The sequence below is a fragment of the Mandrillus leucophaeus genome, unplaced genomic scaffold (genome assembly GCF_000951045.1).
Source record: "Mandrillus leucophaeus isolate KB7577 unplaced genomic scaffold, Mleu.le_1.0 Scaffold900, whole genome shotgun sequence".
Classification (NCBI taxonomy): Eukaryota; Metazoa; Chordata; class Mammalia; order Primates; family Cercopithecidae; genus Mandrillus; species Mandrillus leucophaeus.
In genome coordinates, this window is record NW_012109809.1 from 789,724 (window position 1) to 812,720 (window position 22,997).

Genomic DNA, 22,997 nt, shown 5'->3' on the forward strand with positions numbered 1-22,997 from the left:
ATTGTCTATCAGTTGTTTTGTATTCTCTAGTGTTATGTACTCTTACCATTTCATTAAGATCCTAAATACTTCCAAGATGTAGATTAAATCTTCCAACTCATTGTACCCTCAAAACCCATAGCCACTAATGTACAAATAAATATATACCTATGATGTAATTGCATGTTAAGTAAATGAAATTTGACTGAATGGTAGCATACTTCTTTCTACTAAATTGTAGTAATAAAATATGCAGGGGGTTACATGTGAGGCAGCTCATTACATGAAGAATATTTAAAGTTTAACTCTGCCCTGGCAGTAGCAGGGATGACTGGTGCCTCTGTTTGAAATCTCTTTGTTTAGCTTTTTTTTTTTTTCTTTTTTGAGCCGGAGTTTCACTCTGGTCGGCCAGGCTGGAGTGCAATGGCATGATCTCAGCTCCCTGAAACATCTGCCTCCTGGGTTCAAGCCATTATCTTGTCTCAGCTTCCTGAGTAGCTGGGATTACAGGCGCATGCCACCATGCCCAGCTAATTTTTGTATTTTTAGTAGAGATGGGGTTTCACCATGTTGGCCAGGCTGCTTTTGAACTCCTGACCTCAGATGATCCGCCTTGGCCTCCTAAAGTGTTGGGATTATAGGCATGAGCCACCACGCCCGGCCTGTTTCGCTTTTAAGAAGAGATGTGGCAGGAATAACAAGGGAAAGAAAGGAGCACAGGGGGATCTTAAGATTTAAACTGATGATGCTCTCCCTTTTTTCTGAGATATCATCACAGTGTCTTTCCTTCATCACTTTAGAAGTATTTGTAGTTGTATAATACGGTTAAAAAACTGCTTAAAAAACTATGATAGATCATCACTCTACTGTTAGAAATTCACTGCCTGCACTATTCTTTATTCCTGAAGATACCCGTTACTCCTGCAGATTTGTAAGCAGTTTACTATGCAATATGTCAACCCTTCTCAATCCTGGCCGTGTATAAAATTATATCTGTACTCACATTTAACCTTACAGAATCCCCAAATTCCAAAGCTCTCCATCCCTTTCTCCCATTCTGCTAATTCTCTGAGATCTTCTGATAATAGCAGCTCATTAATAAAAGCCATGTATTTCATTAGCCTAATATACAACACCAGTTCTGAAAAACACCAATGTGCCTAAATACCCCTCGGGGAGCATGAGAAGCTGTAGGAACTCTGGAAAGCCAGAAAGAATGTGACTGGATCCTGGTTCTCACTAACCAGGATTTTTAAATTTGCCCATTTTTTTCTTGGGCGAGTTACTTAGTGTCTCCATACCTCAGTTTCCTCATCTGTAAAATGGAGACAATAACAAAGTACCCATCTCATGGTGTCACTGAGAAGATCAAATGAGTTAATCCATGTACCTAGCTCATTGTAAAGGTCCAATAAACGTTAGTTGTTGTTACTATTATCTCATATTGTAAGAGAGAAATTCCACTGGGAAAAACGTCTCTCCAAGTTAGACATGAACAGATATAAACTTACTCTTATGGGATAGATGTGTGATAAATATTTAGCAAAATATCACTTACAAAAGTCTTAGTGGAGAAACTGGTTTAGATAGATTTTAGCAGATACTAAGAGTGAACTCGTGAAGCCTCTATGGTGTCAAAGACATTTAGAACTTCTCAGGGTGTGCAAAAACAACTTGGTAGTTCCAGTTATTCAGGCCAAGCCTGGGAATCATCCGTGAATCCTCACGTTCTTTCATACCTCAAATTGCGTCCATTAGGAAACCCCGTCGCCTCTATCTTCTGACAGATGCAAAATCTGACCACTTGCCACTAACAGTCTCACTGGGTTCCTTACTTCTGCCGGATCCCCCTGCCTTGGCCTCTTCCTAGCACTGCAACCTGAGAGATCTGATTAAGACCTAAATCAGGCCACAACATCCTGTGCCAGAACTCTCCTCGCTTAGAGTGAGTGAAGGCAAGGGTCTTCACAGGGCCTTCTAGGCTCACATGACCACCAGTCACCTCTTTGACCTCCTCTCACTGCTCTGTCATCACCTGCTCTCCAGCCACACCGCATGCTCCTTTTCCTCAAAGATGGCAGGGACACTCCTGCTTTTGGGCCTCTGCACTGGCTGCTTCTTCTGCCCCCAAATATGCATGTGATTAACCCCTTCAAATGTCATTTTTTTTCAATGAAGGTTCTCCTGATCAACCTTTTAAACATTTCAACCAATCCTCCAACCCACAGAATCCTGGTTCCCTCTTACCATGCTTGACCTTTTCGTTTTCCATAGCTCTTATCACTTTCTAACACTTAACGTGTGTGTGTGTGTGTGTATACACACACATATGGAGAGAGAGAATAAATATACATATATGTATATATGTGTGTCTGAGAATATACATATATGTATATACGTGACACAAAGACATATACACACACATATATGTATGTTTATTATCTCTGTTATCTATGATCTGTCTCCCTCCACCAGAATGATAGCTCCATTAGGGCAAGGTATCTTTGTCTGTTTTATTTACTAATTTATCCCTAGTCCTTAGAGGTTACTTGGCACATACCTGGTGTTTAATAAATATTTTCAAGCGAATAACCTTTAAACTATTTTTAATCAAAAGCTCCTCCTTGAGTTAAAAAATATCTGCCTCTTAAAGATGTTTTGGTTAATGCATCTGCTGAGCAAGTGAGTAACTTTAAATGAGAGATACATCTTTTTTTTTTTTTTTTTTAAGAGAGTGTAAATTAAACACTTTCCTGAAGCTCTTTTCTCCTACTGTCATCCTTTGGGATCAGAATGGAATACATCTGAGGCCCACATTCCTCTTCCTGAGCATGTCCCTCATGGTCCTAGGCTGGGAGGCTCTTCTCAACTTAAGCAGACTACGGAATGCTCTCCTGGGCTGGAGCCCCTTCAACAGGCTCTTCCTTCCTTAACTCTCTCTCCCTCTAAGACCCAAATACTTTTATAATATTAACACTCCTGAGATGAATCACTATGTTTCAGTCAGCTAATACTTTTCCTAATCAGTCAATACCTTGGCCGGGATTATCTGACACTGAGTTGAAGGCAAGATGGAACAGACTATCCCTGAGGGAAACTAGAAGGGTAAAAATGGACCTCAGGAAATAGAGAACGGGAATGACCTACTGGCCCAATTTTGCAACTTTGCCTTGGTTGGCTCTGGCCAGGCCACTAAAAGTCAATTAGATGGCAAACAGTTTGCTGGACAAGCCTTAGGTATTTGGCAGGGGTTAGCCCTAGCCCTTGAACCTATCCTAGAGCCCAGGAACTAGTTTGTGTATGTTTAATGTTCCAAACAATCCACTCTCCAGCCTAAGAGCCCTGGATTGAGTGATTTTACAGACGGCAATTCGGGAAAAGCTGGAAGAGGTAAGTTCTTGTCCTTGGAAGCTTATCTCTCCTTCCCTCCTACCTGGCAGTTCTTCTCCCACAGAGTTCGCAGCGTCAAACTTTCCACACTGCAGGCTGGGCATAGCTTGTTTCCAAAGGCCTCCTGGATCCGGAGAACCAGGCATTTGTGATGGGTCTCATCCATGGCATAGAAGTGGTTGAAATCCAGGAAGATAATCTCTTGGGGGTGCTGTGTAAGAAACGAGTCAATTTCCATCAGCCCATCCCAGACCTTGATGCCAAAAAGCCCATGGATGAAGTAGATCTCCTGGTCGGCATCCCCTGGTTTGGAAGACACACGCAGGTCAAAGTAGCGGATCCCAGCTTCCAGCTGTTCCCGAAATGTCAGGTTCTGAGTCATAGACCACTTCTTCATTAGCTTCTTCACCAAGGAGATCCTGGCGAGGCGTTTGATAGCTTGGGTTTGGTCAGGCCCCACTGGGGACTTTTCATCCACCCAGTAGCTGAATGAATCATGTGAGCCTGTACAAAGGAATAAAGGTGAGGAAAGCAGATGAGATGGGAGCTGGGAAAAATAAGCCAATTGATGAGAAAACAAACAAACAAAAAATTAAGAACCAAATACACACACTAAAACTGCAAATGAATAGTAGCAAAATTTGCCAAGCTTGCTAGGAATAAAATAAACACAAAGAAAAGTAATGCTGCAGCTTGTTAAGCCTGGGGTAATACTATAGTTTTCATATATTTTGCTGGCGTAAGATAAATTAATAAATAACCTTTTGCAAAGCTATTTAGAAATATGCTGAAAATAGGGGCTTTAAAATATTCATACAATTTGCTCTAGTAATTTCATTTCAGGAAAGCTATTCTGAGGAAATAAACTCTAACATTCAGGAAAACAAAGATGTCTGCCAAAGAATATTCATAATAGAGACAAACTGGAGATAATGCTTAAGTGTCTCTTATAGAAGAATGCTTCATTGTGGTATATCCACTTTATTCATGCCATCATTGAAACAGAGGATATGAAAACACTGTGTCTATCTCAATAATGCTGAGAAAGTGATTTAAATTCTAGGAAAGGCAGAATTTCAAGAAACCCAACTTACTTTCTTTTTATGTTTTTAAAACATATAAAAAATTATATATATTATTTTACTATTGTAAAAGTCAGAGTCAGTAGGAATGATTTATTGACAGATCAGCTAACCATTTTGATGGGCTCGACACAGTTTAGTTAATATGTTCCTCTTTTTGGATTCGTACCTTAATGAGCCAAAACTGCTATTAAATGGTCCAAATGCACATTCTGTTCCTCTGTCTTAACAAAGGGATAGGATGAAATGTTTTGTAAATGTCTGTTATGCCGGTTGGGTCTATAGTGCAGATTAAGTCTGACGTTTCTTTGTTGATTTTCTTTCTAGATAATCCATCTGTCCAATGCTGAAGAAGTCTGCAACTATTATTCTACTAGGTCTACCTATTTAGCTCTAATAATATTTGCTTCATATATCTAGGTGCTCTGGTGTTAGATGTATATATATTTACAATTGTTATATCCTCTTGCTGAACTGATCCCTTTATCATTATGTAATGACCTTCTTTGTCTCTTTTTGTGTTTTTTTTTTTTGCCTTAAAGTCTATTTTGCCTAAAATAAATATAGCTAATTTGCACACTTTTGATTTCCATTTGTGTGGGATATTTTTTTTCCATCCCTCACTTTCAGTAGACTGTAAAGTGTGCCTTTACAGGTGAAGTGAGTTTTTTGTGGGCAGTATATAGTTGTGTCTTTTTTTTTTTTTCTTTTAAAATCCATTCAGCCAGTCCATATGTTTTAATTGGGGAATTTAAACCATTTACATTTAAGGCTATTATTGATAGATGAGGACTTACTCCTTGTCATTTTGTTAATTATTTTCTAATTACTTTGTATATTCTTTGTTCCTTTCTTCTTCTTTTATTGTTTAACTTTACTATAATGAAACATAGAACAAATGCTTCAAGACATTGGTCTAGGCAAAGGTTTCATAGCTAAGACTTCAAACACACAGGCAACAAAAACAAAAGTAGACAAATGGGACTATATCAAACTGAAAAAGTGTCTACACTATCAAAGGAAACAATCAAGAGTGAAAAGACAACCTGTAGAACGGGAGCAAATATTTACAAACTATTCATCTTATAAAGAACTAATATCCAGAATATCCAAGGAATTCAAACAACTCAACAGCAAGAAAATGAAATAATCAAATTAAAAAGAGGACAAAAGAATTAAATAGACATTTCTCAAAAAGAAGACACACAGATGGGCATGGTAGCTCATGACTGTGAGTCCAGCACTTTAGGAGGCTGAGGCCGTTGGATCACTTGAGTCCAGAAGTTTGAGACCACCCTAGGCAACATGTGTGAAACCCTATCTCTACAAAAAATACAAAAACAGGAGCCAGGAGTGGTGGTGCACACCTGCTACTCAGGAAGCTGAGGTGGGAGGATTGCTTGAGCCCAGGAGGTTGAGGCTGAAGTGAACGACGAACATCGTACCACTGCACTCCAGCCTGGGTCAGAGTAAGACCCTGTCTAAAACAACACCACCACCACCACAACCACCATATAAATAGTAAGCAAACATAGGAAGCAATGCTCTATGTCACTAATCATCAAGGAAATGCAAATCAAAACCACAATGAGGTATCATCCCTGCCCAGTTACAATGGCAATTTTATTAAAAAAAAAAAAAAAAAAAAAAAAAGACAAAAATAACAAATGCTGGTGAAACTGTGGAGATGTATGTAACTATTGGTGGAAATGTCAAGTAGTACAGTCATTATGGAAGACAGTATAGGCGTTACTGAAAAAACTAAATGTAGAACTACTATACAATCCAGCAACTCCAATAATAGGTATGTAACCAAAGGAAAGAAAAGCTGTATATCAAAGGGATACCTGCACCCCCATGTTTACTGTAGCACTATTCACAATAGTGAAGATATGACATCAACCTAAATATTCATCAACAAATGAATGCATAAAAAATGTGGCATAAACATACACTGGAATACTATTCATCCATAAAAAAGAATGATATCCTGCCATTCACAGCAACACAAATAAGCCTGGGGACATTATGTTCAGCAAAATAAGTCAGGCACAGAAAGATAAATATTACATATTGTCACTCATACGTGGGGACTCAAAAAGCTTTTGAAGTTCATGGAAGTAGAGAGTAGAACTGTGGGTATTAGACTGGGAAGGGTAGCCGAGAGGGTAGGATAGAGAGGCTGGTTAGCAGATACAGAATTATGCTAGGACCGGGCATGGTGGCTCATGCCTGTAATCCCAGTACTTTGGGAGGCCGAGGTGGGCAGATCACTTCAGGTCAGGAGTTCGAGACTAGCCTGGCCAATATGATGAAACCCTGTCTCTACCTTAAAAAAATACAAAAATTAGCCAGGTGTGGTGGTGCATGCCCGTAGTACCAGCTACTTGGGAGGCTGAGGCGTGAGCATTACTTGAACCCAGGAGGCAGAGGTTGCAGTGAGCTGAGATGGCGCCACTGCACTCCAGCCTGGGTGATGGCTAGACTCTCTTTCAAAAAAAAAAAAAAAAATGTTGCCAGATAGGAGGAATGAAGTCTGGTGTTTTGCAGCACTGTAGGATGAATATGGTTGACTATAATTTACTATATACTTTCAGAGAGCTAGAAGAGAGGATTCTGAGTGTTCACAACACAAAGAAATGATAAATGTTTGAGGTGATGGTTATACCAATTACACCAATTTGATCATTATACATTGTATACATGTATTGAAATATCATTCTGTATCCCATAAATATGTGCAATTATTACTGTCAACTAAAAATAAAAGGGCAGGGTGTGTGAGAAAGAAAGCATGAATCCCCCTAGACAGAGATTATCTTTTTCTGAAGTATGAGGGACCACCATAGGCACATTCCTAATTATAGTGAGAAAATATTTCAACAGTAACTATTTCTAGATGAAAATCATCTTATTTAGCAAATATCTTTCATTTTAGTTATTGGTTCTATCCAGGGTGAATCATTCTTATGTCTATCGTCCACTAACTCGTGCAGAAGCTAATCTGGTGAGTGCTGTGACTGGCTCTGAGGTGAGGGACTCCACAGAGGTGGCTTCACTTTGCAAGTAAAATCTAGAAGGAAAATGCCTTTGCTTTGGTACTACTAACCTTGTTCTTAACCACTACCCCCCATATTACCATCAGAATTCCTGTATTCATACTCATTCACTGTCATCCATTTTCCATTTTTCTAAATTTTAGTGCAGGTATTTCACACATAATGCAAAATTTTACAGAACACTACCATTTTATATTATTTCAATTTTCTTGAAAACAAATAATTCTGTGATGACTTCAGTGTTTTGTTTCCTAAGAAATAAAGTGAAAAAGGAAAAAAAAATGACAAATAATGCTTTACTTTTATGTAGCATCTGGAACACAGAGACTATCCAGTAAGTATTAAGAAAAGACCTATTTATTCATCCTTAGGCAAATTGAATTTTGCAAGTGAGAAAATTACCAGCATATTTCAGGTAAGAAAAATTGCCATTACTAATAGAAATGTGGAACAAGTCCCCCTGGATTTTCCACATTGGTTATCTCTGTTAATGAGGCTCCCTGGATACCTGCCTAATGCTCTGCTTCCTTTGGCTGTACAGCAACAGGAAATTTTTATACCTCCTCATTGAGAGATTTATTATGAATACATTAGATATAGATGGTGAATAGCGAGTTCTCTCTTCTTTTTAAATTGCATTAACAGCCCAGCTGTTCAGGATTGAGTGTGTAATATAGTGCAAGGCACATACTGAACTTAATTCTTCCCTGGGCATTAGGGAATAGCCATTATCCAAGCGTGGAGGAGAGACAAATCCCCTCTGGTGTTCTCCTGTTGGTGTTGAGCCCAGTTTCATCTCCAGAGGGAGATGTGCTAACAACCTCCAACACTTTTCTCTGTGTCTGAGGACTGTGCAGAAATGTGACAGCAATGGGACCCCAGGGATCATTCTGAATACACAAGGACGTACATGGTACCCAGATCATCCCACAGAAGAGGGAGAGCGTGTATATTTCCTAGGAACAGAGTCTTTTTTTACCTCTTTGTTCTCTTTTCATTTCTCTGGCCCCACCTTATGCTTTCTGACCTCCTGTGCCCAGTACCATCCCTGCATCCCTCCAACCCCTTTACAGGACAGGACAGGACAGAACAATGAAGCAGACTGCTGAATGTTTTATAGCACTTGCCCTATATAGGCCTATAGCAGCCAAAGCCAACCATCACTTATTAACCACTATCAATATTTTTCCTCTTCTACTTATTTCTTTTCCAGAAAGCTTTTGTATCATATGGAGTGGGTGAAATAACATTTAACTGCCTAAGTACATTAAATTATTTCTTTTTGGAAAAACAGGCTAACAATGTCCCCCATTCCCTGCACATACAATATTTATAAACCACGTAATCTGCCAACAGTACTTACAAATAGAAAATCCTAATATTTTATAATCCAAATTCACTATCAAAGTTTGTTCCCCTATTACTCCCCTACAACTCATGGAAATTATTTTATTCTTTAAAGACAGTGATTCTTCCCCTTCTGTCCTGGAATGTATGAATAAAATTCTAGCATTTCTTCAGAAGAGGAGGAAAATACCCTGCACTACTAGTCCTTGTCTTATTCTCTAAGAGAATTGCTGCTTGGGAATTGGTAGGGATAGTAGCTCCATGCATTCTAGTTTGGTTTATGATAAGGTCAGCAAACAGCTTAGGACTCATCCCACTGTATTTTCTGCTGCTAAAATAATCTTTGCTGCTATTACCTGGCATTACCTATGCACCTTCACTCACCTCTCTCTTTGGCTTCTTTATCTCTGTCTAGAACATATTTAAGTGGTACCCCTTTGTCTTAAAACAAAACAAAGTACTTTTCCTTACATGCCTTACTCCACACATGACTGTCTTCTCTTTCCTCCTTGCTGTCAAATTCTTGAAAGTGTAGGCCAGTCCTGCTGCCTTTGTCTGCTATGACACACTCACTCCTTTCCATCTGAGTCCACTTTCTCTCCTTCTGTTGCTACTCTTGATCCTAACAACTCTCTACTTCAAATGGCCATATTCTTCTTGTTTTCTATGAGGGTTTGCCAAGTCAGCTTGTTTGTGGAATCTTCCATTCCCTTGTGCTCGGTGTATATTTCTGCATATTTCTGGGTGTTCCCATCCTGCCTTTACCTTCTGTCTGCTTTTCTGACTCCTCTTTATTGTCCCTAAATTTAAATGTTTTCCAAGGATCTATTCTGTATTCTCTTCCTTTGTACACCTTCAGAGACTTCAGTCCCACTCCCCAGTTTACCACAGTATGCAGATGACACCAAAAGCTTCCTTTCTAGCCCAGACTCCTGTAAGTTGCAAACTTACCTTCCCATCTTTCTGCTATGGCCTGCCTCCAACGGCCTGCTCACACAACAAAGTGCATATTTTCAAAGTCTAGCTTCTCCTGCTGGCCCTCTCATCCCCCAAAGTGTCTCTCCTGAATTTCTGCCAGTAGTTACCCAATCACTCAGACATGAAATCTTGGATTCTGTTTAAACTCTTCTCTCTCTCTCACCGTCTTCATTTAACCAGTTACCAAAACTTTACATTTGACCTTTGCAACATACATCAAACCTGTCTCTTTCATTAACCTTCAACTGCCACTGTTCTCATTGATACACTCATTGGCTGTCAAATAGTACCAAAAACCAACCAACCACCAAACAGAAACCCTAATTTGGATCCTTTCACTCTTTCTCATTTGTTCATACTCAAAAGGCAGTTTTCTTAAGATACAGCTTTGATTATGACACATTCCTCCCACTTCCCGCCTTCCAAATAAAGCTCAAACTCAACACTGGGGTTTTAGACTTGTCTTCAATATGGTGCCAACGCATTATTTCAGACTCATCTCTTACCAGGCCCCTACATATAGCCTGGAAACTGTTGGTATGCAACATAGACAGATAGGCAGGCCTCTTTCTGGACTCTGTTCACTTTTGCTGATACCTTCTGTAAAATATTTTTTCACCCCAACTATGTCTATATTTTCTCCCCAGCATTTATAACCCATATTGAGTAAGTTACTTTTTAAACCATATCTGTTTCCTCATCTATCAAATGGGCCAATAGTACCTATTGTCACAAAATTATTGTGAATATTGAAATGTAAGCAAAGTGCTTAGAACAATACTGACACTTAGTACGTGCTGAACTACAATTATTGCTGTTATTAGTCATTCTTAGTTAGTCGGAAATCAGAGGGTGAAGGGCTGATTAACTGAAGCTTCTTGCCTTAAATACTGATGGTCTAGAGATTTTATTTTCTGTACCTGATTCATCATTCCTCTCTATCTTATTAGTTGACATGGAGATGACAGCTTAGCCTCCACTCTGTTGGTTATAGCCACCACCACTCTTTTGGTCCCAGTCTAAGTTGTCATCACTCACATTGAAAATCTTAAAATTTAATTTCTGACTTTTTGATCACAAGTTCCTTTACTTCTGCCATGCTTCAACCTGACTTTTATATTCCTCCCCTGTCCCGCACCCCACCCCTTCTGGTCTGAGAGCCCAGCATTGGCTTTACTTCTCCTTCAGCTATATCCAAGATCATCCATTTGCCAGCTTTCACATGCAGAATTATTAATTATAACTATCTGAAAGCTGTTAGGAGCCTGCTGAGGTACATTGTCTGTCTATACAGTCCTGAAATACACATAGAAATATTAATATGACATTTTCTAACCTACCTTTTCACTAACAACAAATGTTTTTCTCCTCTTCTCCAATGTATTTCATTTGTAGAGGAGAAGTAATATGATCTTAGGACGTAACTGGCATCAAATACTAAATGATTGTTTTCAGACTCCTTTGGGCAGAGAATTTTGTTGTCATCTAAAAACTATTCCATATATAGCAGTAAATATGGACATATAAGTCCCTCCTTAATGTTCTATAAGCCTAGGACTAATTTTAGCCCTTAGAAAGGTGAAATTGTTTTCCTCCAGTTTCTGGAAATTGACTTTTCTCTAATCCTTTCATTTTCACAATTACTACCCGTTTCTTCCTATTTTCTTATATAGTCAACAGTCATTAACAATGTTTCTTTTTCCTTTCTGTATGCATACAAAAACCCTGAATCATGTATATGAAAGCACTTTATAATGTAAAGCAGTGATTCTCAACCTTAGATGCACATCAGAATCACTGGGAGGTGGCAGAGCAGGGGGCGCTTTTAAAAACCACCAGTGCTCATGAGCTCACCCCAAACCTTCCAAGTCAAAATCTCTCTGGGATGAAAGTTGACAAGCTTCTTGCTGATTGTAATGTATACCCAGGCTTGATACTTACAGCCACAAATGTGAGATTATAGTTTCCCAAAAGTTTTCTGACTTCTGGGCATGGTCTTCTCTGGTTGGTCTTCTAGTACTTTCAAACCTTCACATAATAAGCTGGTGAAGTGCCTTTCCCACATATTGGTAGATGCTTTCTTTATCACTCCTTTTGTTCTAAGATACACCCTGCCCTTTAAACAATGAAATCACCACAGCTTGTTTGTGAAGAAGAAAATATTGGGAGGCCTTGGTTTCCTTATCATGCCTCCTAGTATGTGATTAGATTAGGTTACTTAAGGTTGATTAGGATCATTGGGATGTGCACTGGGTTACAGAGCTCAGAATAAAGTCCCTGTGGCAGCAAAGTCACACGGGAAGAGAGAGATTTGAAAGGGAAAAGGTTAGCAAGATTCTTGCTCAGTGTTATAGTTATTGCCTCCTAGGTGGTATTAGATTATCTGAGAGGTAAGGTAGGAGAAAATGAGCTAGCTGGCCTTGTGAGACCAGGCACAATCAGTTTGCTCTTTATCTGGAACACAAATTACTGCTTGATTCTTTCAGAGGGCTGTCATTTGGGGATTAGAGATCTCAAATGAGTGCATACTAGTTTTTAGTTAAAGCACTTTCATTACCCATTTCTTGCAAATTGGAGTAGTTGCCATTTTCTTAACTCAAATAAAAAGAATTTAAAGCTAGCTTCTTGGGAACCTGGTTTCTAAATAAAACAAAAAGAATTCAAAACACACACTATGAAATGATACATTTCATTACAGTACAATGGCATTTCAGATTATAGGATGACCACACTTCTAACCATGGAGGGAAGATTGAGACAAGAGTTAAGTGAAGCATAAAAAGGTAGAAACTCCCCATCTGGGGAGGTGAGGATGGTCACCCCAAGTCAAATAACTCCTGACTTCACATATTTAAGAAAACCTCCTGTCTTCACCTCCCTTAGGTTCTCCTGTCTCTAAGTCCTTCTAACGTTGAAGCCCATTAGTTCCTCCAGGTGTTTCACTGATCCCACTCTCCCCACCCCATGTGTATTGACACCATTCAGTGTATCTGTGCCTCTAAGCACTGGCATCGAAAAAATTTGTTCTTAGAGGGCAAAAAAATCTTACTCTTCTACATACAAAGTACAGATATATCTGAGTGTTACAATTTCACAGGGGAGGAGTGGGGGAAATAAGGAATAGAAATGCCTAAAAAGACTCCTTCGGGGAGTGATTACGAACAAAAGGTTGAGATAGACCACTGCCCTAGACTGAGGTTCCTGGCTTATCTGGGCAGAACCTTTGACCCTGTCTCTTTTAACCTTAACTGGTCTGCCTCTCAATGCCTCCAGCAACGTTTCCCTCCCATCCACAAGGTGACCCAGTACTGGAAGGTTCTATTCCCATCCCCTGTCCCTAGAACACTAATGGGTTGGGAACCACTGAATTCCTTCTTTTCCAGTAACCTTTTTAAGTATTCTCACTCACAATTTCCAGGACCACCAACAAATCATTTTTCTGTCTACGCAGTCCCAAAGGACCCAGACTTGCACTTTTGAAAGATACTAGTTAAGAAAGAAGAACTTTACAAATGGTGAGTCCTGACACCTAACTGAATGAATTACCATAGCTCTGAATAAGCTAAATGGAGTGTCCACGCAGTGGTTAGGGGCACAGGGTCTGTTGCCAGGCTGCCTGAGTTCATAATCTTGGCTCTACTGCCTACTAGTCATGTGAATAAAATGCTGGGCCTCAGTTTCCTTATCTGCACAATGTGGACAACAGCAGTACTAACTTCACTGGTTTGTTGTGAAGACTAAATGAGTTAACTCAGGCAAGCACTCAGAGGAGTCCTTGGCTAATAGAATGAGCTCAAACATGTTATTATTATTAATTATTAAGAAATTTGTGTCATCTTTTATTTGGATGATACTATCTGAGAAACAAATAATTCTGGTTTCTAAATAAAGCCATGAAACCTCAGTAAATATTTATATTTGAGGATCTGTTGTGGCAGTTAACATTTAGGGCTAGGAAAAACGAAGTTTGTAATTTACGTCATTTATTTTAGGTTACACCCAAAATCGACATCCAAAGAGTAAGTTTGGATCATAGTATTCTACAGTTGAAGTTCAAATTGGCACTAAAACTAAAATTATAAATTATTAATATCTCTAATCTGCTCCTATGTCAGTACTTGGAAATAAATACAGTGACTACACAATTTGAAAGTATAAGAGAGAAAATTCTGAGGATATTCTTAAACTTTTTATTTAAAAAAATATAAAATTAGATGTCATCAAGTGATTTTTATGGAAAAACAAATACAACCTGTTGCCAAAAATATGTTGAATGACAGATTTTTTTGAGAGTAGAAGCCTATATGATCCATTATTTGAAATGGAAAAAACAGTAATGTCTTCCCAACCCACCAAAAAAACCCTATCAGTTTTCTCAAATATCAAATATCATTAAAACACTCAAACACCAATGTAATCATCCACAGATAATCTTTCCCTAATACAAACAGCAGAACCAGTAATATTTTCAGAAATTTTTCTGTATTTTTTTTCTACAAATTGAAAATATTAATGCATAGTTCTCAGAGATGTAAGCATGGCCAAGTTTATGTTAGTTCATCTCTCTCAATATGCTTTATCACCCAATTTTTCTTTTTAGGCCTCTCGAGTGTGCTTGTTTTATTCACAGCCTTTTTGCTTTTTTAGAAGACATTTCACTCAATAATGTGGTAAGCTGACAGCACTAATGCACAGCTCGTGCCTGCTGGGAGGGTAGCTGAACTATGGAAGCAACACATTCTCCATCTTTTTGCCAAGGTGTACCTGCAACTTAAATGTTTTTGCTAGCTTCCGCAATGGGATTTTTTATTTAGGTAATGAATTCTGGATAAAATAAATCTTATAAGTTGTTACAGCAAATGTTTGGACAGCAAGAGTTTGGATGAAATATTTACAGAGGTGTTTGGAGCTAAGTTCCTCTCAGTTACCAAAGTATTTATATGCATGTCTATGTGTATATGTTGGCACTAAAACTGGCCCATCTGAAATGAAATCCAGAAAATTCTCTTATTCAGTGGGAAAAAAGTCCACTTTCCATTTATTTGGAAATATTTTTACTAATATCAATAGAGAACTTCTAATAGATAATACTTATTCTCTAAAAAATTCTTTTAAATACAAATATTATTTTGAGTTCATTTTTGAAAGAGTCATCTATATTCCATGTAAGCTCCAAATTTTTATCAAGACCTAAATAATATTATTTCTATCAAAACTAAGACGGTCTGGTCCATTGTAAGCTTGGGCTAAAAACATATACTGGATGTGCATGTATTTTCTATAACGAATAGTCAGAGTGTTCAATTAAAGCTTGTCTATTTTATCTCAGTCTGAATTTTAGGTCACATGTCTGTAATTTGCATATTTTTTCTCTATTAGCCTATACTTTGTCAAGCGAGGTCGAAGTAATGCAGGCAGCTTGCAAAAAATCCAGGTGCAGCTATCTTTCCAGTTACCCACTATAGCTGATGCTGCATAAAATTCCACTGAATGTCAAATTTAGTTTTCCTAATCAATATAAAATATATAAACTAAAAAAATATTCTAGGCAAATTAATAAGATTTCAGCTGCAAAGACTCTTTCCTGCCCAGCAACAGCAAAAGGATATTAAAGGTGTCCAAACACAAAAGACCAAAAAAACCCTTTGCTCACACTTTATCTTAATAAAGCTAAGTAATTCATATGATGCTAGCTACCAGAAGGTGTCTGGGCAGCAGTAAAGGCTCAACTAGGTCAGAAGACAATCTGTGCAAACAGCAGAAGAGAAAGCAGTATCATGCTTATAAAAAGATAAAAGATATAAGTGTTCAAGCCAAGAAAAAGAGTAATTTGTTCCCATCTCCGAAGCAGGAAAAGAAGAGAGAACAGATGCCCCTTTCTGATGGAACTGGAATCAGAGATGTCCAGCTAAACAACAGCTCCTCCTCCCTCATCACTGCCAGTCCATCTTTGAGGGTTTCAGAGATGTCAACCTCGTGAGTTGTTAATCAATTTTAAAGAGTTGAATTTTTCTGAGAAAATATAGTAGTCCCTTCTTATTTGCAGTTTCAATTTCCACAGTTTCAGTTAGCCACAGTCAACTGTGGTCCAAAACTATTAAATGGAAAATTTAAAAAATAAACAATTCATAAATTTTAAATTGTGCCCCATTCTGAGGACTGTGATGAAGTGTTTTGCCATCCCACAGGCCTTCTAGTCCAAGATGTGAATCGTCCCTTTGTCTAGTATATCTACTTGGTAGAGGTTCAACTATTAGTCACTTAGCCATCTCAGTTATCACTAAAACACTCAAACACCAATGTAACCATCAACAGACAATCTTTCCCTAATGTAGACAGCAGAACCAGTAATATTTTCAGAAGTTTTTCTGCATGTTTTCTACAAACTGAAAATATTAATGATGACTTCTTAGAGACGTAAGCATGGCCAAACATGACTGTCGCAGTATCACAATGTTGGTGTTCCAGGAAACCTAATTCTACTTAAGAATGACCCCAAAGTGTGACAGCAGTGATGCTGGCATATTGTTATAACTGTTCTACTGTATTACTAGTTATTGCTGTTAATCTGTTACTGTACTCAATTGATAAACTTTACCATAGGCATGTATGTACAGGAAAAATCACAGGATGTATAGGGTTTGGCTCTATCCATGGTTTCAGCAGCCATTGGAAGCCTTGGAACATACGACTTGAGATAAAAAGAGACTACTGTAAGGAGATTTTATGATTTGATCTACAGAAAGCCAGAAGACCCTGTCTTCATAGAATTTCTATTAAAAATGTTTCAACAATTTTTTTTTTTTTAGAAAATGGGTTAAAAACATGAGATTTAGGCCCTCAAACACATTACCTCGCTAAAAGTGCTTGCATTTTAATAACTTATGATTTTTAAGAAATTCAACTTTTTTTTTCAAATGTACTAAAACGAAGGCAGTCAAAACATTCCCACTCAAGTTCACCTGATTAAAAACTCTGAATATATTCCTGAGGTTTAGAGAAACCACTACTTCCTTTTACACATGGCTGAAAACATATGTCTCAATATGCATATAGGCAATACAGGCAAAATCAGCAAGGCCAAGTTTCTGGAAGAAGAGCCATTTAGGAGCGGCTCCTCCTTCAGCATGAATGTCCACTCTCAGACTTAGACAGTGATGAGGATATGCCAGAACACCTCTCTGGCCCTTCAGAGAGCACCGGCCCAGCTGGAGGGCTCCAGCTCTGACTTCCCACGCAGACCATCACCAGCTCACTTCCCTGTAGAACATCTTCCTGACTCACGACAGCAGCCAGCTCTGCCAGGACGATGGGCTTCCAGGTACAGCCATGTTGGGGGGCACACCCACAGAGCAGTGACCAGAGGGACCAGTCTACAAGGGATGTTAAGATATGGCTCAGATACACTGCAAATTTGGTCCCAGTTGCTGCAGGTTTTCACCAGGGACTCCTTATGAAATAGGCAAGATGTTTTTTAAAAAAAAAAAAAAAAAAAAAAGCGCTCTTCAGTGCACATAGTAAACTCTTTATCTTGAATGTGAACATGTGATAAGAAAAAAAAAAGTCATTTTTAATCCCCACTCTCCTCTAAGCACACTGAATCCTGGTAGCTGGAGTGTCTTCTGTGTGCTGAGCACAACTGCAATATTCATCTCTGGCATTAAGAGCTTTTGACATACTTGAAGCGGTATTAAGCAGTGGGTAGGGGGTATGCCAATGGAGAGACAGACTCTTGGAAAAACCTCAGTGGATCTGCTGAGGAAAGACAGAGAGGTTGAGAAGCTGGGAGTGAAGGCTGAGGAGGCTGAGAATCAACGGGGGAAGGGAGGGGGATCAGAGCGGGCTGCAGGGCTCAGAAGAGAGACTCAGGAAAGGAGGCAAACCTAACAGAAAAATTTCAAAGCTGCAGAACACTTTCACTTCTACATCTTTTACCAAATGAGGAGTAAATATTTTTAAAGCGACAACTTGAAGGGGTAGCCTATTATTAAGCTGTCTGAAGCACACGTGTCTCAGTTCAGCCCTGTTTTGAGGCCCCATCCCTCACGGGGCTCTGCTCTGTGGACCTTGCCTCCTGGCTTCATCTCACCTCGTGCCTGCACCAGAGTCCCCGAGCAGGGGTAGACCTAGCTGAGGAGTGGGGTGGTACCACACAAAGGGGTGAAGGAGGTGGGAAAGTACAAGAGAAAGCTTTCTCTCTGATTGAGATGAACCCCTTAAAAGAGACTCCTATATGAACAAATTTTTTTCACGGTGTACTGGAATTAAAACCCTACCCAAAGAGCTAGCAACATAAGCATCGAGAAGCAAGATATATCGATCTGGGGGCATTCGAAGGAGAATGATGTATAAAGTCACAAAAGCACGAAGTAGAAAATGAGACGAACATCAGGAATACAGCATTTCACAGATACTATTGAAGTAACTACAACAGCCAGAAAATGTAGTGTTCAGATAATCCACACAAATAGGTGACTTTCAAGGATGAGGCCGGGAGTATCTTTTCATTAGCTGACTAAAAATTTATGACCACAAAGCGTCCAGCTTAAGCTTCACGTTGCCCAGAATAGCACTGCACTAGTGTAGAATGCAGCAGGTCGTCACTGCGGAGGCTCAGAGACTCCGACTCTGCTCCTCCACAGCCATAGATGAGTCTGAGGAGGAACTTTCTATAAATAATGAATGCCTCAGCCTTGTGCTGCATTTGCCTTATTTAAAGGTAACAGATTACGGGAAAGGGTAAGCAAGCCCCTGGGGCTCAGGGGTAAGCCTCACAAACTCTGCGCAGCCTTTTATGAGCTCTTGCAGTACAATAATCTATAGAAACCTCCTGGTGATTGTCCTATCTAGAATAAGTATTTAGATAATAGAGGCCAGCCCAATTCTCCCTTTGCTTTTCCCTGGTATATAACAAAAAGATGGTGGCATAGATGATGTGTTCCTTCGACCCCTCCTTCTTCCCCATTTGCATGCTATTGGACTATTTGCCTTAATTCTCCTGTAAGCTGGTGGAAGATACAGACAGAATGGCCAGACTCTACACTTCCACTGACATTTAAAGGTCAAGTCTCCTTGTATCATAAATAACGGTATCTCCCTTCCACATGTAGGGAAAGGATAACTGAAAATTAGCTAAGGTCGGAGGGGGAGGGAACCTTTGAAAGTTCACTTGGCAAAAGGACTTGATTTACTGCAATTTTGCTGAACACTGTAGCTGAGATAGCCTGTTTCATGAAGAGTTGAAGGAAATTAAAATCAAAGGATGGATTCATCCAGCTAGTGTTTTCCACCTCTGTTCTTAATTGATTTTAATATGGTTACCCCCTCAATAAATGAAGACTTCTAAAACTGGGTCAATCACATAAATAGAATCTGGTTTTCGAATATTTTCTTTCACACAGAGACTTTAAAAAAAGTTGCTGGACCCTTAGTGCCAGGTGTTCCCTTGGAGAGAGAGCTGTGGTCAAGCCATGTGGCTTAGGTCCGTTTAAATTTCCCCATCTGAAGAAGAAATTCATTTTTCAGGAATCACATATTCAGTACATACCTCTTTAAAAATTCTCTCTCCCTTTCTTCTGCCCCTGGAACTCATGGAAACCTTTTCATCCAATAACTAAAAGCATCCTGAAGACATTCAGTTTCTCTCCCTAGTGTTTTTACCTCAGCTCTTTCATCATTAACTTTTTTTTAATAACTCTGGTGGGAGCTCTTGTCTGAAAATAACTGAAACAACTTCAATCTACTGAGTGCTTATTATGTACCTAATGACAGGCTGGGCATTTTACTTACATGATCTCATTTTACAGATGAGGAAACTGAGGCTCAGACTGGTTTTGCAACTAGCTCAGGGTTGCAAAGATTGCATGTGGCTGCCTGGGACATAGACCCAGGTCTGTCAGACCTCAGTGTACACAAAGATACTCTAGGGATGATATTATTGGTTCTATGTCCTTACTGATTAAACAAGTCAAGTGCACTGCTCATGTACTTTCAATAACATGGTGACTGCAGAGTTTGTCTTTGGACCTAAATGCCTGGTCCCTGCCCCAGTGCAGGAAAATTGATGAAGAGATTAAAGCTATTTTAAATTTTGTAAAGACCTAAAGAATTTCTACATAGGGACACAGGAGGGCACTCTAACCTTCTCTCAGTTGAAGAAACTGTCTGTAATTCCATAGCTGAGCCTGATTCCCAGTGCTAGTTCTGCTATGATTACTTCCGTGAACCTGGGCTTCCAAACTTGTACTTGGAGTTCTGTTTCTTCATTTGCAAACTTAGGAAAGTGAGCGAAATGACACCTAGGGTCTCTTCTATCTTAAGAATTGGATAATTCCACTTATTAAGGCATTTGTCACCCTATTTATGAAGGACTATTAATCACTGCAAAGAAATAACATTTTTCTTTCACACTTACCATACTTAAACAGAAAATAGGCCTGTAAATTTTACTCATCATATTTGCAAAAAGCAAATCATTCCCAAGTCTAAAGTGGTATTTATTGCTTTTTGGCTCATCTGAGAATTTCGTCAAATTGCTGGAGACATTCTTTCTGCTCACACAGATTCTTAGGACCCATATTTCTGTTGGGCCTTAGGTCTGTCTTACAGTGATTAAATGCATTGGTCAATAGTTCACTTATTGTTTAGCATTTATGTGACAGTGCCCTTCACTTTAAAGGCTGCTGTTTCATCATTTTGTGGGTCATTTTAATGGAATTTATCATTGGGACTTCGAAAAAAAATATTTATGGTTACCTAGTTTTGCTGGAATTTTTCACAGGGCAGGGTTTTTATTTTACTTTAGTTTTTCATTATTTAATTAATTATTATTTATTTAGAGATGGAGTCTCGCTCTGTCGCCCAGGCTGGAGTGCAGTGGCGCAATCTTGGCTCACTGCAAGCTCCACCTCCCGGGTTCACGCCATTCTCCTGCCTCAGCCTCCCGAGTAGGGGGGACTACAGGCGCCTGCCACCCCGCTAATTTTTTTATAGTTTTAGTAGAGATGGGGTTTCACCATGTTAGCCAGGATGGTCTCAATCTAGGGCAGGGTTATTTTAAGATTCATTTGATAAACTGAAGAATGACTGAGATACAGAGAAGCTTCTTAGCTAGTTCCCCTCGAGAACAAGAAGATGTCTTTTTCTTGTAAATAAAGGCCTAAGCTAGGTGTTCTGACAGAGGAAAGGGAAAAGGGAGGAGAGAAAATCCAGTAAGTAGCAGTTTAAATTACATGAAATGGTGGGCTTCAAGGGAATTTGTACATTACACCCAACAGAGAAAGTGAATGAAAACACACCCCACCCTTGAAGACCAGCGTTCTGAGAGCTTACACACCTGCTAAAGCCTCATGCTGGTCTTTCTGTGTAGAGGCAGAATAGAAGCCAGAAAGATTTTTTTTCTGTGCCGGAGCCTCGCTGGGTGATTACTACACAGACCACTTAAACCACTGGGCTGCTTTTGTTCTGAGTCAATAAAAAGCCTCCTAGATGTCTGGTCTTGAAAAAAAAAAATGTAACTTGTTCAGCCAGAACAGGTCAGCATGTAGTCCTTCAAACATAACCATCCTCATGGGTGCTCATGCATTAGAGTCCCGACATGGGAGCAAATGGCCTCAGATGAAAAGAAAATTACCCTTTATTACAACCAACAAAAGAAACTAAAGTTACAACCCAACACTGGGTCAGTCTTCAACTCTATGAGTGTCTTTTATTCAAATGCAATTTAATGAATTGGGCATGACCTAATTTTTTACAATTCTGGTATTGTTATCAGGATTTTGGGGGGCAATCTGCTTAACCTCTCTGTGACTAAATTTCTTCATCTGTAAAATGGGGATAGTAGGAGTATCTACATCATTAATTTGTTATAAGAATTAATTGGCTTTATATAAATCAAACAGAGCAATATTGGTCTCCTAGGAAGTGCTCTATAAATGTTAAATGAGCAAGCTATTCTTCTTCTGTTTCTGTTATTATTATTATACTTGTTCTTATTCTTAAAGCCTTGAGGCATCTTGGAAGACTGCAATGCAGTTATAAGATTTTGTCTTACCTTAGGCATTACTACTTGCTTCCTGCCTATCCTAGTTTCTCCTTAACTAGAAATATAGATTTTTAAAATATCTGTTTTTTATGCTTAAATTCTTTGTAGATATATTTCAAGATTCCATGTTTCTCCCCTCCTCCTTCTTTCCCTCCACTTTTATCATAAGGTGCTCGTTCTGACCAAGACAGCAAGTATACATAAATGACAAAACAGCTGTATACAGCAGAGATAAACAGTCTCAATGGGGTATACCACGTCCTATAATGGAACTGTTTACAGAGGTCATACCTCAGCTGAATTGTCACTGGACAGGCAAAGTGAAGGTGGGTTATTGGAAGGGAGGGTGTTCAAAGACTGGAATTATAACAGGGACAGTGCATTTTCTTTCACGGTTTTCTTCAAGCCCAAAATTGTCACTGGTTCCCTATAGTCTACAACACGAAGCATAAAGTGCTTAGTACAATGTCGAAAATCTCTCTCCAACTGGCTTGTCTGTCTTTCCTTACCTTTTCCATTTTCTTCTCCTATCACTTCCACAGGTGACCATGGCAGCCCTTCTCTGCTTCCTGAAGGTGCCGTTGTTTTCTCATCTCTAATTTTGGGCACTTGCTTCCCTGTCTCTGGAATGTCCTTCCCTCTTCATGTTGAAATCCTACCTATCTCTCACAGCCAAGCTCACAGGTGCTCTTCTCCTGAGGCGGTTCCTTAACCCCATCTAGAAGTAACCTTTTCGTTTCCAGGCCCCAGCACAGTTTGCTTGTTTCTTTATCACGGTACTCACCTCATTCTGCTTTTGTCTGAACTCTTGTATATCTCTGATAAGATCTATGAACTACATCTTGTTCATTTTTTCAAAATTTCCTACAGTAGCTATTATGATATTAGGTACATATTAGGTAATCAAAAGGATGTTTAATAATCATAGCTGTATATATATAAAACATTTATTTCATACTAGGTAATAATGTAATCACATTGTATATATTATCTTATTTAATTCTTAAGTAACTTTGTTGTGTAGTAAAAAAATTTAAACCTTACCCAAAGAGAGGTATGGTCTTTGCCCTCAGTCCTCAGCAGGCAATTGCTTAAGCCCTTGGAATGTCCTATCTGATC

The 22,997-nt window shown here is 39.1% G+C and overlaps 1 protein-coding gene across 3 annotated transcripts in view; it reads right to left on the reverse strand.

Annotated features, from left to right (window-relative positions):
* The window catches only part of PLCXD2 (phosphatidylinositol-specific phospholipase C, X domain containing 2), a 170,977-nt gene that overhangs the window by 134,233 nt on the left and 13,747 nt on the right, over positions 1 to 22,997 (reverse strand). For all 3 annotated transcript variants that reach the window (XM_011969731.1, XM_011969730.1, XM_011969729.1), the window contains exon 2: positions 3,413 to 3,873. In XM_011969731.1, coding sequence (XP_011825121.1) covers positions 3,413 to 3,873 — 461 coding nt within the window. The remainder of the gene's footprint in view (positions 1 to 3,412; positions 3,874 to 22,997) is intronic.